Source organism: Pogona vitticeps, chromosome 4 (genome assembly GCF_051106095.1).
Source record: "Pogona vitticeps strain Pit_001003342236 chromosome 4, PviZW2.1, whole genome shotgun sequence".
NCBI classification, from domain to species: domain Eukaryota; kingdom Metazoa; phylum Chordata; class Lepidosauria; order Squamata; family Agamidae; genus Pogona; species Pogona vitticeps.
In genome coordinates, this window is record NC_135786.1 from 104,774,141 (window position 1) to 104,789,202 (window position 15,062).

General features: G+C 41.5%; 1 protein-coding gene and 1 long non-coding RNA gene across 8 annotated transcripts in view; one reads left to right on the forward strand and one right to left on the reverse strand.

Moving 5' to 3' along the window:
- CFH (complement factor H) overlaps window positions 1-15,062 on the reverse strand; it is a 275,435-nt gene that overhangs the window by 210,026 nt on the left and 50,347 nt on the right. For all 7 annotated transcript variants that reach the window (XR_013544564.1, XR_013544563.1, XR_013544565.1 and 4 more), the window contains exons 8-9: window positions 14,040-14,231; window positions 6,727-6,915 (exon numbers count right to left, since the gene is read on the reverse strand). Coding sequence is in view for 4 of the 7 variants with exons in the window: in XM_078392301.1 (XP_078248427.1) it covers window positions 6,727-6,915; window positions 14,040-14,231 (381 nt within the window). In the remaining 3 variants the exon portion in view is untranslated. The remainder of the gene's footprint in view (window positions 1-6,726; window positions 6,916-14,039; window positions 14,232-15,062) is intronic.
- Window positions 6,902-15,062, forward strand: part of LOC144588836 (uncharacterized) — a 32,175-nt gene continuing 24,014 nt past the window's right edge. The window contains exon 1 of the long non-coding RNA XR_013544566.1: window positions 6,902-8,003. This is a non-coding gene — a long non-coding RNA (uncharacterized LOC144588836). The remainder of the gene's footprint in view (window positions 8,004-15,062) is intronic.

Consider the following 15,062-nt stretch of genomic DNA (forward strand, 5'->3'; position numbering starts at 1 on the left):
CTGCAGTGGTCCTTGCGGACGGTACCCATCGCCTCCATCCCGAGGCTGGTACAGAGCGGTGTGCTTGCGCTTTGCAGTCCGCTTCCTAGGAGTTTCATGATCAGACTCCTGTTCAGACGGAGACTCGGTATCAGCCCGCCCTGAGTATCGAGGACTTAAATGGGCAACGACCTGGCTGGCATCTGGCTCAGCCTCAAATCGGCCCGAGTTCTGTGACATGCACATATTGTCCTGAGGCTAAAGGAATGTGTTCATCAGCATCAGAAAGTCCGACTGCTTCCCTCGAAGATTCTTCAAGCAATATCGAAGTAGTGGGGGGAGGCACAATAGGCAACTTGGCTGGTTTCTTTGCTCTCTTTGGCTTATCAGTGGCCTTCGTTTTTGCAGGAATGGCAGAACGAGAAGGCGGTTTGGCTTTTGGAGGTTTGGAAACATCCTTAGCCTTAGCCAGCACAGATATGGTAAGCATTGGTTGGTCTGTTGGATAATTCTGTTTAGAGGCCTCAGCACGAGGAGGAGACAGTTCTGTGAGGGAGGCGCTTTCCGTAGTTGGGAACAGAGTCTTTTCGTAAAGGAAAGACCAAAGTCTGGCGCCTTAACTTGATCGCTTGCTTTGAAAAACTTTTGCAAGCAATGCAAGACTGATCTAAATGTGATTCTCCCAGACAAAACAAGCATTTATCGTGTCCATCTGATAAAGGAATTTTTCGGGATCAGACGGCACACTGCTTGAAGCCCCGAGGGGCCATAAACAAAAAGGATAAAAAGGGGAGATCCATTTATCTTAGGGGGGGGAACACGACAGAACAAAATAATTTTAGCAAAAATTAAAGGTTCTGTCGGACAACCGTATAAAACAAAATAAAGGAATAGAAAAAGGGGCTAGCTAAGCTAGAAACTTAACGGTTGATAGCTCTGCTCTTCCTACGTCCTACAGGAACAGCGGAAAAAGAGGAACTGAAAGGCAGATGGAAGAGGCGGGGCTTATATACCCTGTGGGGGGAGCTAATTGACACTTTTTCTTAAGCTCTAGAATCTTCCGGACGTTCCTGCGCATGTGCAGGATAACCCAATTGTGTGCATTCACAGAGACCGCTATGAAGAAATTAGAGATTCCCATCTGTGCCTCCCAGTCAGCAGGTCACATCACCTCCCCCCTTCATGTTTAGGGAAGAGGGAAGAGAAGCATTCTCAATCACTGATGGCAGGATCCAGCTGGCAATGGTTTGCTGTTCTACCCCACATGGTCTGTGCCGTGAAGAGAGAAAGAACAATAACAAAGCCAACCACTCTCACCTCAGGGTAGAAAGGAGTATGCTGAGTTTTAATGAAATATCTTTCAAATATGTAAATTCTCAGTGAAATTCTTCTGCTAACAGGTATCAAGGTGTGTGTAAGCCTACTTTTGCCAAGATTGTTAAACATTTTACAGGCTACTCATGTTCAGCTTGGTTCTGGAGAAAGAGTAGTATGTTAAGTCTCTCTTGGTTGGTGGGGACAGCGACAGGTAGAGCAAAGAGCTGATGCTTGTAGGGAACTGCTTTTGCTCAAGTTCAGTAATATTTATTCTGTGTGTGCATGCACACGTAATAGGGACAATAAAGAATATTCACCGAATTCTCCATTCTTTCTTGAAATTGTGCTGTCTTGAAAATTCAGTGCAGATGTTTCAGAAGCCACATGAATCCTTGTCTCCACGTGAGAGCAAGCAAAAGAAGCACTATATAATCCCATCAAGGCTACTCTAATTTTTATGGTTGTGAATTTTGCAACCACTTGTCCTCAGACAGAAACCAAGAAAATTATTCATGGCTTCATAATGGGATTTCTCTGAACACTCTTCTTTCCTGAGAAATATCATAGGATCTCTCTGATGTTTCATGATTCCCCCCCCCCCATAAACAACATCAAGACGTACAGAGTTTTACCATTTCTAGGCTGAATATTAAACTTGCTGTACTGTATTTACCTGGAATAGAAACTCCATGTTGCACAAAGTTATTACAATTCCTGCACAGAGTGGCACTTTTTCTGAGCAGAATTGACTAGAAAGGACATTAAGCTATGCAGAACATGGTTGTTTCCTGTGTAAATCACAATGGAAGATGCCAGAGAGAAAAAGCAAAAGAATAGGAGAAAAGCAAGGTGGCACTGGTTTGAGTGGAGACTGCAGGTCAAAATGGTGAAGATAAAAGTATTAAATGGGGTTGAGATAGCAACGTGCTAGTTTGTGTCCTCAGGTTATCTAATTAATCTAATTAATTGTCTGGAGCTGCCACTGATCCTTCCTATGGTTTATATGTTTAACATTTTTGGGACTCATACATCTAACATCTGCCCTGTCCCATCTTATAAACATCTTGGATTTGGATTGGAACATGCATGAGTCCTGGGCAGTTGACACGATTCCTCCCAAGTGCTCTCTGCTCCAAAACTTGATCCTTTCCCTTGTTCACTGGGGAGTTTCAAGCTATTATGTTATCTAAGAGATGCCTGGAGACCAGGTGAAGGAAAGACCAACTGGACGAAAATCTGACTGCAGTAAAGATCCTGACGAGGAGGTGTGCCAACGCTATAAAATATGTGAAAAGGGCTCTCAATATTAAGATAATTAGGTGACCCTAAATGGACAACTAAAACAAGTAAGGAAAGTTGCAATCAAAATATATATTAAAGTTCCAGGCTGATGAGATTCATTAGGCATCCTTCAGTCTCGAGGGACTATGGTAACGTGCTCTATATGGAGGCCTTGGAACAGTGTCTAGTGTGGCTGAGAAGGCCAGTTTGAGAGTGACAATCCCTTCCACACTGAAGACAAATACAGTCTGTCCCCTGATCCAGCTCCCTGACCTTGCTGGTTTCGGGACTCCCTCTTTGCCTCGGCCTGCTGCCTCTTCAAATTGGGAGATGACATGATGCATTGCCTGCCTCCAGGCTGAATGCTCAGATGTCAGGGTTTCCCATCTGTTCAGGCTGATTCTCACTTGCAGATATCCTTGTATCCCAGCTGTGGTTGCCCTCTAGGGTGATTTCCCTGCACTAACTCTCCATGGAATCTGACCATCAGCCATTCTCATGACATGCCCAAGCCAACGTAGACATCACTATTTCAGTAATGTATACATGCTAAAAATTCCAGCTCGTTCTAGGACTACAATATTTGGAACTTTGTTCTGCCAGGTGATACTAAAAATACGTTAGACACAACACATATGGCACGTGTTCAGCTTGCTCTCCTGCCGTGCATAAAGGGTCCAGGACTCACTGCAGTACAGGAGTGTGCTCAGGACACAGGCTCTATAGACCTGGATCTTGGTACATGTTGTCAGCTTCTTATTAAGCCATATTCTCTTTGTGAGTCTAGAGAACATGGGAGCTGCTTTGACAATGCATTTATCCAGCTTGACATCTAGGGAGAGAGTGTCAGAGATCATTGAGCCTCGTAAACAAAGTCACAAACAACCTCCAATTCTTGCGTGGAGATGGTAATAGAGGGAGGTGAGTCCACGCCCTGGCCCAAGACTTGTGTTTTCTTCAGGCTGATTGTTAATCCAAAATCTTGGCAAGCCTTGCTAAAACAATTGATGAATTGCTGGAAGTCTTCAGCAGAATGGGCAACAACAGCTGTATAATTGGCGAAGAGGAAGTCTCGTATGCATTTCAATTGGACTTTGCTCTTTGCTCTTAATCTAGAGAAATTAATGAGTTTTCCATTTGATCTAGTCCAGACATAGACACCTTCTGTTGCAGTTCCAAAGGCATGCTTCAGCATGATAACGAAATAGATCCCAAAGTGGTTCAGCGTGAGGACACAGCCCTGTTTCACTCTGCTTCAGATGTCACAGGGATCTGATGTTGAGCCATCAAAAACTACAGTGCCCTTCATTTCCTCATGAAAGGTCCTGATGATGTTACAGAGTTGGGGTGGACATCCAATCTTGGGAAGTATTTTAAAAAGGCCATCCCTGCTAACCAAATCAAAGGCCTTTGTAAGATCTATGAAGGCCACAAAGAGTGGTTGTCGTTGTTCCATACATTTCTCCTACAACTATCTGAAGGAAAATACCATGTCAGTGGTGGATTTATTAGTTTGAAATCCACACTGTGATTCTGGATAGACTCTGTCTGCAAGCACCTAAAGCCTCTTCAGCACAACATGGGCAAGCAGCATCCCTACAACACAGATTAGAGAGATGCCACAGTAGTTATTGCAGTCGCCCCTGTCTCCTTTGTTCTTATACAATGTGACAATATTTGCATCCTTCATGTTCTCTGGTACTCCACCTTCCCTCCAGCAAAGACAAAAGATTTCATACAGCTTGGTGGTGATGATCTCTTTACAGCACTTCAGCAGGGATGTTATCCTTCCCAGGTGCATTACTGGAGGCAAGGGAATCCAAGGCTGCTTTTATTTCTGCTAAGGTTGGTTCGCTATCCAATTCTTCCAAGACGGGCAGGCACTCAATGTTCTTTAATGACTCTTTGGTTACTACATTCTCTCTAGAATATATCTCAGAGTAGTGCTGCACCCAGCGTTCCATCTGCTGGGCTCAGTCCTGAATGATCACTCCTGTAACAGACTTCAAAGAAGCAGATTTCTTCTGTATTGGACTTAAAGCCTACTTGATACTGTCATACATTCCCTTGATGCTACCTGTGTCCACTGCTATCTGTATCTGAGAGCAGAGCCAAAGCCAATAATCCTTGGAACATCTCCTGGCAGCCTGTTGGACTTTGCTATGAGCAGCTCGAAGAGCCTGCATGTTGTACTCACTAGGAAGGCTTTGTATGCTGATAGAGCTCTCCTCTTTTCCTCGATGGCTGGTATCAACTTCTCCAAATTGGCTTTGAGCCAGTCTGCTGTCTCTTTGGTCTTCTTTCCAAATGTGGACAAGGTGGTGTTATAAACAGCGTTCTTGAAATGTTCCCACCATCATGTGTTTGCATCAGCCAGAAAATATCTCACCAAATAAAATATCCCCCCAAACACAAGTCACCTCCTGCCTCTGCTTCCTTTGCAGGAAAAGGGCTTAGAGCTTCTGCTAGCACTCATTTAAAGCTAAAACCCCGCCCCCTCAGACCATGCGGTCAGGGAGAACAAAGGTCCGAACAAACATACCTTTGCAAGCCTTAAAAATCCACAAGCCTAGAAGTAAATATATCACCAAATAAAATGTCCTCCCAAACACAGATCCATGAGAACACTTATGGAATTAGAATACAGCATAGAAAAAGATAGCAATAAAAGAAAAAGAATTACCTCATTAATATATATATTGTTGAAAAAGAATATGGTAATGATATGGGTTCTAAACAGTGTGGGAAACAAATTTAAATATTAATGTACCAGAGAAAATATGGATGGAAATATCGATCAAACATCCATACAAATCAACATCAGCTACAGTGAAAGAAATGGTTTTAACGGTACTCCATAGATGACATTTGTATCCCACAAAACTACACAAAGTTAATAGAGAAACTCCAGACATGTGTTGAAGAAACTGTGGAACGAAGGGCATGTTAGAACATATGTGGATTTCCTGTCCCAAAATAGAAACATATGGGTATGAAATAAGTAATTGGACAGAAACACTGACTAATCAAAGAACAATCGTATATGAAACCTTTTTTTTTAATTTTCATTGCTCTCTGGGGGAAATGTGAAAATGTTTTATAAAGATTTGATTGCCAATCTTATTAACAGCAAGATCTGAAATCAAACAAGGTTGAAGAAACAACTAAATCTCTTGTTACAAAGATTTATGAACAGAATTTGGCAAATGGTTTTGATGGAAAAATTGACCAATCAGGCCAGAAAATAGAGAGGGAAAAGAAAACATTATAAATGTATGGAAATCTGGCAACCTTTATTAATATATGGTACTGAATCAAATAAAGAGGAACAAGCTGTGGGGAATAATTTGGATTGTTATTCTGTAATCTTTTACAACAGAGAATTATGAGAAATGAGTTAGAGCATAATTCTGTTAGAATATGAAAATAGTGGGTGTATAGATGATCATAAGTTGGTAATATGTTGTGTAAGTAAGATGATTGTATTACAATTTAAGTTATGTTGTTATGCTACAGTTGCCATGAAATACATGGCCACTAAGTAATGTGAGAGGATTGTCAATAAAAAATCAAAACAAAAACAAGAACAAGGCACACACAGAGAGAAAATGACTGGCTGATTGTTGAGGGAAATTGTGAACAAATCTTCCAGTGCTTTTAATCCTTAAAAATTATGCAAAAATACACAAGTCATCATGGCTGAGTGCCACTTGCACGAAAGCTTTCTTTACTTATTTGTGCATAACATATGCATCCTCTCTTGCAAAATCATCCTCTTCTTGTAGAGAACACCCCAAACTGCCTCACCCTCTCATGGGGCAAGCCGAACAATGTTGTGGTTACTTGTCATCCCATACAAGGATGGGAGAAGAAACCATTTACACTCCCAGCACATACACATCCACAGCAACATACACACAGAGACCTGCCTGATCAGCAAACATATCATAGTAGTGCATCAATTCTCGTGTAAAGATGGTGTGTATTGTAGTGAGGAGTACTGTGAGATCCTCCTCTGCCACCTCTCCTGGTAAATCATTATAGCTTCCCATTATTCTGGGCATAAGACCAAGTAAAACATGGAAGCTGTAGCAAGTCAGGAGACATAGGCTGGGTATCATCAGATAGGAGAAGAGAAGTCAAACTTACCTTCCAATATGGCACATCTTGGAGTTGGTGACCAGCCAGCTTTTGTGCATGTGACTGTTGTATTCTCAGTTGCAGAGCGATATCCTTTGTTACAAAAATAGGTGATTTTGTCACCCTCGATGAAGGGTCTGGTCCAAGAACTATAAATGAATTTACCATTTGTAAAAGGATACCTATGTTCACATGTTTCTAAAAAAAAGTAAAAAGAGCAGTAATAGATACATCAGTTATGGAAACACATGACAGTGATATTGTGCCCATTCTCATAATGGATATATAAGTTTAAATTTTTCATACAGCCATTTTTGCAATTTTTAAAAAAACTGTGAAGACATTTTCCCCCATTTTCTTTTCACTACAGTTGCAACACATGGATTGGCCCAGGCTACTTCTGGATCACACTGCTGGCAACACTAAAGGGAGCAAAGAAAATATTTTGGCAAGATCTTCTGTGGATCAAAATCCAATTCTTTATATCTTGTTCACACTGACTCCTGATCCCAAGGCATTTGGGGGAAATCGAGAAAATGAACAGCTGTAACCTCAGGTAGAGCATCCCTCCACAGAATGTCAGTTGCCCTGACCAGACAAGGAAAGGAAAGAAAACAAGACTACAGACTGCTGTTAGTATCAGACTGGCACGTGTGGTACCCTGAACTTTTACTTTGTATGGTCTCAGAGCACACTCATGAATTCATATGCATTTTGTGAATACTCTCCTTCAGAGGCACCTCTGAAGCATTGTAGTAATGTGACTCAACACAGAATACATTCACCAGATCATTTACAGCTATTGAATGTTACTGGACGCTTAAGAATCTAAATATATGCAAAGATTGCATTTGGGAAGAGCAATCATTATGGTAGATGAGCATAAATAGCAAGCCGCTTGCAAGCTACTAGGTGCTAAAACACATGTGCTTCAGAAGTATTATGAGGAAATATTAAAGTCAAAAGAAGCCTGTGAAGGAGGACTGGAAAAGGAGAGTGTGCAGTCTCCTCCAAAAGGGGAAAGTGAGCCTGTAGAATTAAGAGAAAACTTAACAGAAATGAAAACAGAGTAAAGAGAGAAGGAAGGGTTAAAACGGAGGTGTATTTGGTAGAAGAAGGGAAGGGGAAGGAGGAGGAGCTACTGCTCCCAGTCTGGGATGAGGATATAAAAGCAGAGGGGGAGTGATAGTTTAGTATCCCAGGAGATTCGCTGAAGGGAGGTATGAGAAAGGAGTACGAATGCCCATGTGATCTGCTAAAGGACTTTCCAAATCTGAAAGTAGCAGGTTTGTTGCCTGACCCAGAGCAAGATAAAGACAGGGTCACAGTGACTGAGACTTCTGAATGGACCATGATGGTCTTTCCAAGGGGTCGTGGATGCTGCAAGAAAGTGCTATGCCCAGATCCCACCTACAACCGACCACCGCTCGAGAGGGATTGGGCTCGACACTCCTGCTGTGGCATGGTGTGTGCCGTGAGGAGTGCTCCGCTATGAAAAATGATGGACAAAGAACGTTTTGGGCTGGCACCCCATTACTGCGAGACAGTGTGTACGCGAATAGGTCTGTTGAGTTAAGTGGGCTTTTGCCCGAGTTAAGTTACATGGATCCAACCAAAGTTGTCATTGATTTACCTAAATCTGTTCTAAATAGATGTTAATAATTTGAAGGAGCCTACGAGTCATTTTCGTGCGCAGAACTCGGAGCTGTCAAAAAATCTTGAAGAATCCAATCACAAAGCCATCTTGCCAGACAGAGATCCATAATCCAGACTGCTACCATATTCCTTGTCCAGAATGCTTTTATAAATTAATAAAATTAGTCCTTTTTTCCTATTATTATTCATACAGTATTTTTCCAGCTCTGTTAATGGTCTGTTAGGTCCCAACTTCTTATACAGGTGAGTTGTGACATTACTTATCTGTAGTAATTGAAACCAGTTGGTTATTTCTGTACTTTTTTCTTGTAACTACCCAATTGTAATTGGTTTTCCTTGTACAAATAGATATTTTATAAATTCATATTTCCTCCCAAAGTTTAAACTGAAGATTGTTATTACTAGATTTAAGATATGGATATTCTAAACAAGAGAATAAGGGAGGTATTGGAGATATTTTTTTCATATTTCTTCTCTGTGTACTCATTGCTCTGTAGTAAAAGGATTTTGTAACCGAGTCCCTGTGTTCGGCAACCAATTCATTTTGCTTTCCATTTCACTTTCATTTGGACCCATTCAGGGGTCTCTTTTTCCTTTATAAAGTTAATTGCTTGAGCTATTTGAAAAGATTCATAATATTTTATTAAACATGGCACTGCTAATCCTCCTTTTATACTGGTTGATATTTTACAGAATTTATGAATCTTATTGTTTTTCCTTTTCCTGCAATAAACTTTTCCTTTTTGTTTATTTTTTGGGCATAGTTTTATATTTTTCATTTCTTGTTGTAGGGGTACATTTTGAAATAAAAATTTAAAATGTTGGTAAAATATAAGCTTTTACTGTTGCTATTCTCCCTAATAATGATAAATTTGCCTTTACTTAATTTTCTTTTGTTCTGCTATGGGAATGTTTATACATAACAATTTAGATTTTTGATAATTGATTTTTAATCCTGTGTATTGATTAAATCTTTCCAATATTTGTCTATGATTCTTCTGTTTTTCAATGAATTTTCCAAAAATGGAAGTATATGATCGGTATATACTGTCGTGCCCCGCTGGATGATTACCCCGCTCTACAAAGAATCCGCTTTTGCGATCGCAAAACAATGGTTTAAATTGGGTTTTTCGTTTCACAATGATCGGTTCCCTGCTTCGGGAACCGATTTTTTCTTTACGACGATCCGCAAACAGCTGATTGTTGGGTTTCAAAATGGCCACCAGCTGAAGAAAATGACCCCCCCGCTGTTTTTAGGAATGATTTTTCGCTTAACAGGCACCAGAAAGTGGCTGCCATATGGAGGACGAGCAGGTATTCAGCCCATTGGAATGCATCAAACGGTTTTCAATGCGTTTCACTGGGTTTTTGTATTTCGTTTGACGACATTTTCGGTCTACAGCGATTTCGCTGGAACGAATTAACACCGTCAAGTGAGGCACCACTGTATAGTTAATTTTATGCTGTCTGTCATGCCAGTAATGGTATCATTTTCTCTAATTTTTACAGCCAGGATTCAATAACCAGAGCAAATAACAGTGAAGAAAAAGAGTCTCTTTGTCTTATTCTTTTTATGTAAGTCAAATCTATCTGATTCTGCTCTGTTTAGCATCACTGTGGCCTTCATGTTCTTCATACAAATTTCTTACCACCTTTATAAATTTTCCCTCTATATTCATCCTCTCTAATAAATTGAATAAATACAGTGGTGCCTCGCATTACAAAGTTAATTCGTTCCAGGGAAATCACTGTAGAACGAAAACGTCGTAATGCAAAAATAAAAAGCCAATTGAAACGCATTGAAACCCCTTCAATGTGTTTCAATGGGCTGGAAACTCACAGTCCAGCGAACATCCTCCATAGGGTGGCCATTTTCGGTGGCTGTCTTGCGAGGAATCCATCCCAGAAAACAGCGGGGAGCCATTTTATTTTCCTGGCGGCCATGTTGAAACTGCTGATCAGCTGTAGGAAAATTGTCATTTTGCGAAGAATCGGTACCCGAATCAGGGAACCGATCATCGCAAAGCGAAAAAGCCCTATTCAGACCATCGTCGTAATGCGGTTTCGTTGTAATGCGGGGCAATCGTAAAGCGGGGCATGACTGTACCACCATTCAATGCAATCAAAGGCTTTAAGAGCACCTAATGAAAGTATTGCCACTTTCCTTTTTTTTGTTCACTTGCTATATTTATGATGTTCAAAACCCTATGAATAGCATCTGACATTTGCCTACCTGGCATGAAACAAAACAGTGTGGATATAATTTGTGATAAAACTATTCAGTCTTTGTGCTAAAACAGAGGGGGGATTTATTTTAGTTTTGTAATATTATTCTATAAGCAGAGGGAAGCGTGGAATCTTTTTCGGGTTTTGCAATAGCTATTATTCTTGCTTCTTTCCAGGATTCTGGTACTTTTTCACTAATCAATATTAAATTACAGTGGTGCCCTGCATAGCGACGTTAATCCATTCCGGATTAATCGTCGCTATGAGGAAACATCGCTAAACGGAACGGAAAAAGCCATAGGAGCCCAAACTCACCGTTTAGCAAAGTTCCTCCATAGTGCCGCCATTTTCGCACCCTCGGTAAGCGAGGGCAGGGTGTGAAAATGATTGTGGTGGCCATTTTGGGCACTCGGCGGCCATTTTGGGACCGCCGATCAGCTGTTTAAAAAAACATCACAATGCGAAGATTGGTAAGTGAAACGCTTACTGATCATCGCAATGCGATGTTTTGCCCATTAGCGATCTGAAAAAATAGATCGCTATGTGGATTCGTCGTTAACCGGTGCACTCGTTAAATGAGGCACCACTGTATATCATTTGAAAAGCTGTATAGAAATGTCTTCTACCATGTTTTATAACTGTGAAGCTGTTACATCCTGGTGTATTCCCTTTTAAAATTATTTGAATAGCTGATTTTATTTCAAGTGTTATTGTTGAGCTGATTTTTATGCTCCTCATAAATTAGGTTAATTCATTCATTAGGCATCCTTGAGTCTCGAAAGACTATGGTAATGTGCTCTGCATGGAGGACTTGGAACAGCATCTACTGTGGCTGAGGAGGCCAATTTGAGAGTGACAATCCCTTCCACACTGAAGACAAATACAATCTGTCCCCTGTCCAGCTCCCTGATTTTGCTGCTTTTGTGACTTCCTCTTCGCTTTGGCCTGCTGGACAAGGGTCTCTTCTAATTGGAAGAGGCTGTGATGCAGCACCTGCCTCCAGGCTGAATGCTCAGATGTCAGGGTTTCCCATCTGTTGAGGTCCATTTTTAAGGCCTTCAGATCCTGCTCGCAGATGTCCTGTGGTATCCCTCTGGGGTGATTTCCCTGCACTAATTCTCCACCGTAACCAAATCAAAGGCCTTTGTAAGATCTATGAAGGCCACAAAGAGTGGCTGTCATTGTTCCCTGCATTCCTCCTGCAACTCTCTGAGGGAAAATACCATGTCAATGGTGTATCTATAAGCTCGAAATCCACACTGATTCTGGATAGACTCTGTGTGCAGGCACCTGGAGCCTCTTCCTCACAACACAAGCAAGCAAATTCTCTCTCCCCCCCCCCGCCGGGGAAAGGGAAATAACTCAGGATAACAGGGACTATATCATGCTATACATTATCACATATCTGTACTTAAAACATATCATTACATTAAAGACTTTTGTGTCTTTTAGTTGCCTATATAATTCCAACTAGATTTATCTGACAATTTCCCATTAAAATTATCACATTTGGCTTTCAGGTTATAGAGCGGATCCAGTTATATATAAGGTAAAGGTTCCCCTTGAGATTTAGTCCAGTCATGTCCAACTCTAGGGCACGGTGCTTATCCCCTTCTCCAAGCTGTAGAGCCAATGTTTGTCTGTAGACAGTTTCCATGGTCACATGGCCAGCACGACTAGACACGGAGTGCCGTTACCTCCCCACCATGGTGGTACCTATTTATCTACTAGCATTTACATGCTTTCAAACTGCTAGGTTGGCGAGGAGCTGGGACAAACGATGGGAGCTCACTCTGTGGTGTGGATTCGATCTTACGACTGCCGGTCTTCTGACCTTGCAATATAGGGGCCCATTTTTCAGTTGCTTCTTGGATTAAATTGTCTTTCAAAGATTCTGTTAATATGTCCATGTCTGCCACTTCCATAATCTTTTCCACTAGTTCTTCACAATTTGGTATTTTGGTCTTCTTCCATTTCCATGCATATAGTATTCTGGCTGCAGTTAAAAAAGCTCTCTCTCCTATCTAAACATTTAATATGAATAATTCTAGCATATTATGTAGCAGAATTTTCTGTAAACATTAATTTATTAGTATCTAATAATTTTTGCTTCACTATTTTTGCCCTATATTTTGCACTCATTTGGTTATACAATCTTTTACCACTTCTTCTTCCATTTTAATTTCTAATAAAAATTCATATATTTTTAAATCAAGTTCTCATTTGTTTCTAATACTATTTTATCCAAGGGCATTTGCTCTTCATGAAAACCCTCCTTTTTATCTATATATATCTTGTTCTTCTAACTCGTCTTTTGTTTTTAATTCACAATTTCCTTTTAGCAATTCTTTATATCTGAGCAGTCTGTTTACGACCATAAGGATGGGCTGTGTAAAAGCTTCGAATTTCCCGCCCTTTCTCCCTGCCTTTTTGGATTTGGAGCTTTCAAAGGGCTTCCTCTGATGTCAGGGGAAAGCCCTTTGAGAGCTCCAAAGCCACTGATTGCGGCAGCGGGGACCCCTAGGGATGTCTCCCAGGGCTTGCCCACCACCATGGGAGACCTCCTTGGGGGTCCCCGCTACCACAATCAATGCCTTCTGAGGTTTCAAAGGGCTTTCCCTCAACATTGGAGGAAGCCCTTTGAAAGCTCCGAAGCCAAACAGGCAGAGAGAAAGGATGAGAAATTGGAATTTCCAGTCCTTTCTCCCTGCCTTTTTGCCTTTGGAGCTCTCAAATGGCTTCTTCTGATGTTGAGGGGGAAAGCCCTTTGAGAGCTCCAAAGGCACTGATCATTGCAGTGGGGACCCCCAGGAAGGTCACCCATGGTGGCGGAGAAGCCCTGGGAGACTTCCCTGGGGGTCCCTGCCACCGCGATCTGCACCTTTGGAGGTTTCAAAGGGCTTCCTCCAATGTCAGGCATTCGAATTTCCCACTCTTTTGCCCTACCTTTTTGGCTTCGGAGGTCTCAAACAGCTTTCCCCCCAACATCAGAAGAAGCCCTTTGAGAGCTCTGAAGGTGCCGATTGCTCCATTGGCATCAACCTGCAAACAGAGCCTCGTTCATAGGTCCATGCTCCATTCGCAAGTCGATTCCAATTCTGTCCAACAGAGCACTTCATAAGTTGAAATGTTCATAACTAGGGCCGTTTGTAAGTTGAGGGTTGACTGTATTCTGTTTGGCAGAGAATGGCTACCAAACCTGGCTTTCTAGACAAAATGTTACTAAAATCACCTCTTTCTCAACAGTGCTAAGTGAAACCTTCAAAAACTCTCATGTTTACAACCAAAATTGTTGTGTGTGAAGTGGCCTATTCAATGGCCACCTCCATTATTCTATTCCAAAACTTTTTTGCCATTTACCCACAAACATAGATTAGATACATGTTTTCTTTATACAGAGTGATTTCTATTCCTGCTAAGCGAGAAAAACATTTACTTACTGAAACATTTTGGTTCTGGATCCCAGCCAGTCTTGGTGCACTTAATTTTTTGCCAGTTTTCCTTATTTGGTGGCAGAAAACCAGAATTACAATGATAATCCATTGTATAGCCCAGCCTTTTGGGGAAGGAATGTAATGGTTCATTGTAATAAAAATATCCATTTGATAAACGGACATGGCCACAGTTCTTAGCTTTGGAAAAGAAGTAGAAAAAAGAAGTTAGAAGCCAAAACAAATGAGAATACTCCCCACATGCATACATATACACACAGAACTCGCATACATGCTTTACCATCCAAACATGCACACAAACATATATATGCATCCACACACACATTTGTCTGAACCATGGTTTTCCCTTCAAATCTAGAAGCAAGCCTTCTGCACATAGCTGGCTCATAAAATATTCTCTAGCAAAGGTGACCGAGTGGGGGAGCTCATCCCCAAACTGGGTGACCATGAGTTGGCCCTGTCCTCCAGGAAGCAGGTTCTGCCAACACTGATTCTGATATTCCTTCAGGATGCAGGACTTCTCATGCTGACTGCTAGAGCATCTTCTGGGATGCAGGCCCTCTAGATGCTGGTTTTACAGTGACCTGGAGAAGCAGGTTCTCTAAATAATATGTCCTAGTCTGTTTTCAGCAACAGAGGATAAACTTAATGGCAAGGGTCAAATAATGAGTGGGTTCTACATATTGGTAGCAGGCCGTACATTGTGCCCTCTGCCTTGCAAATTCACAAGGGTGTAGTTTGTAGTGTCAGAATACTGAAGAGTCCCCAAGCACTACATGAGCTGGTCAGAGTACCTTCCTTGAGAAATAAGAACCTCAGTAGGTAGGAAAAGCCCTCATAGCCTGGGAAAGAACTGCTGCTGGGATTCTCACAAGTACCTGCACCTGCTGGTTTGGTGCAGGCCCAGATAGTGCCTCCTCTTTTCCTCTTCAATTGCTGAGTATAGCATGGACCTACTCAGAGATCTCCCATGCTACCCTTTTTTGGTATGTTGACCTTAGTGCTATCAAG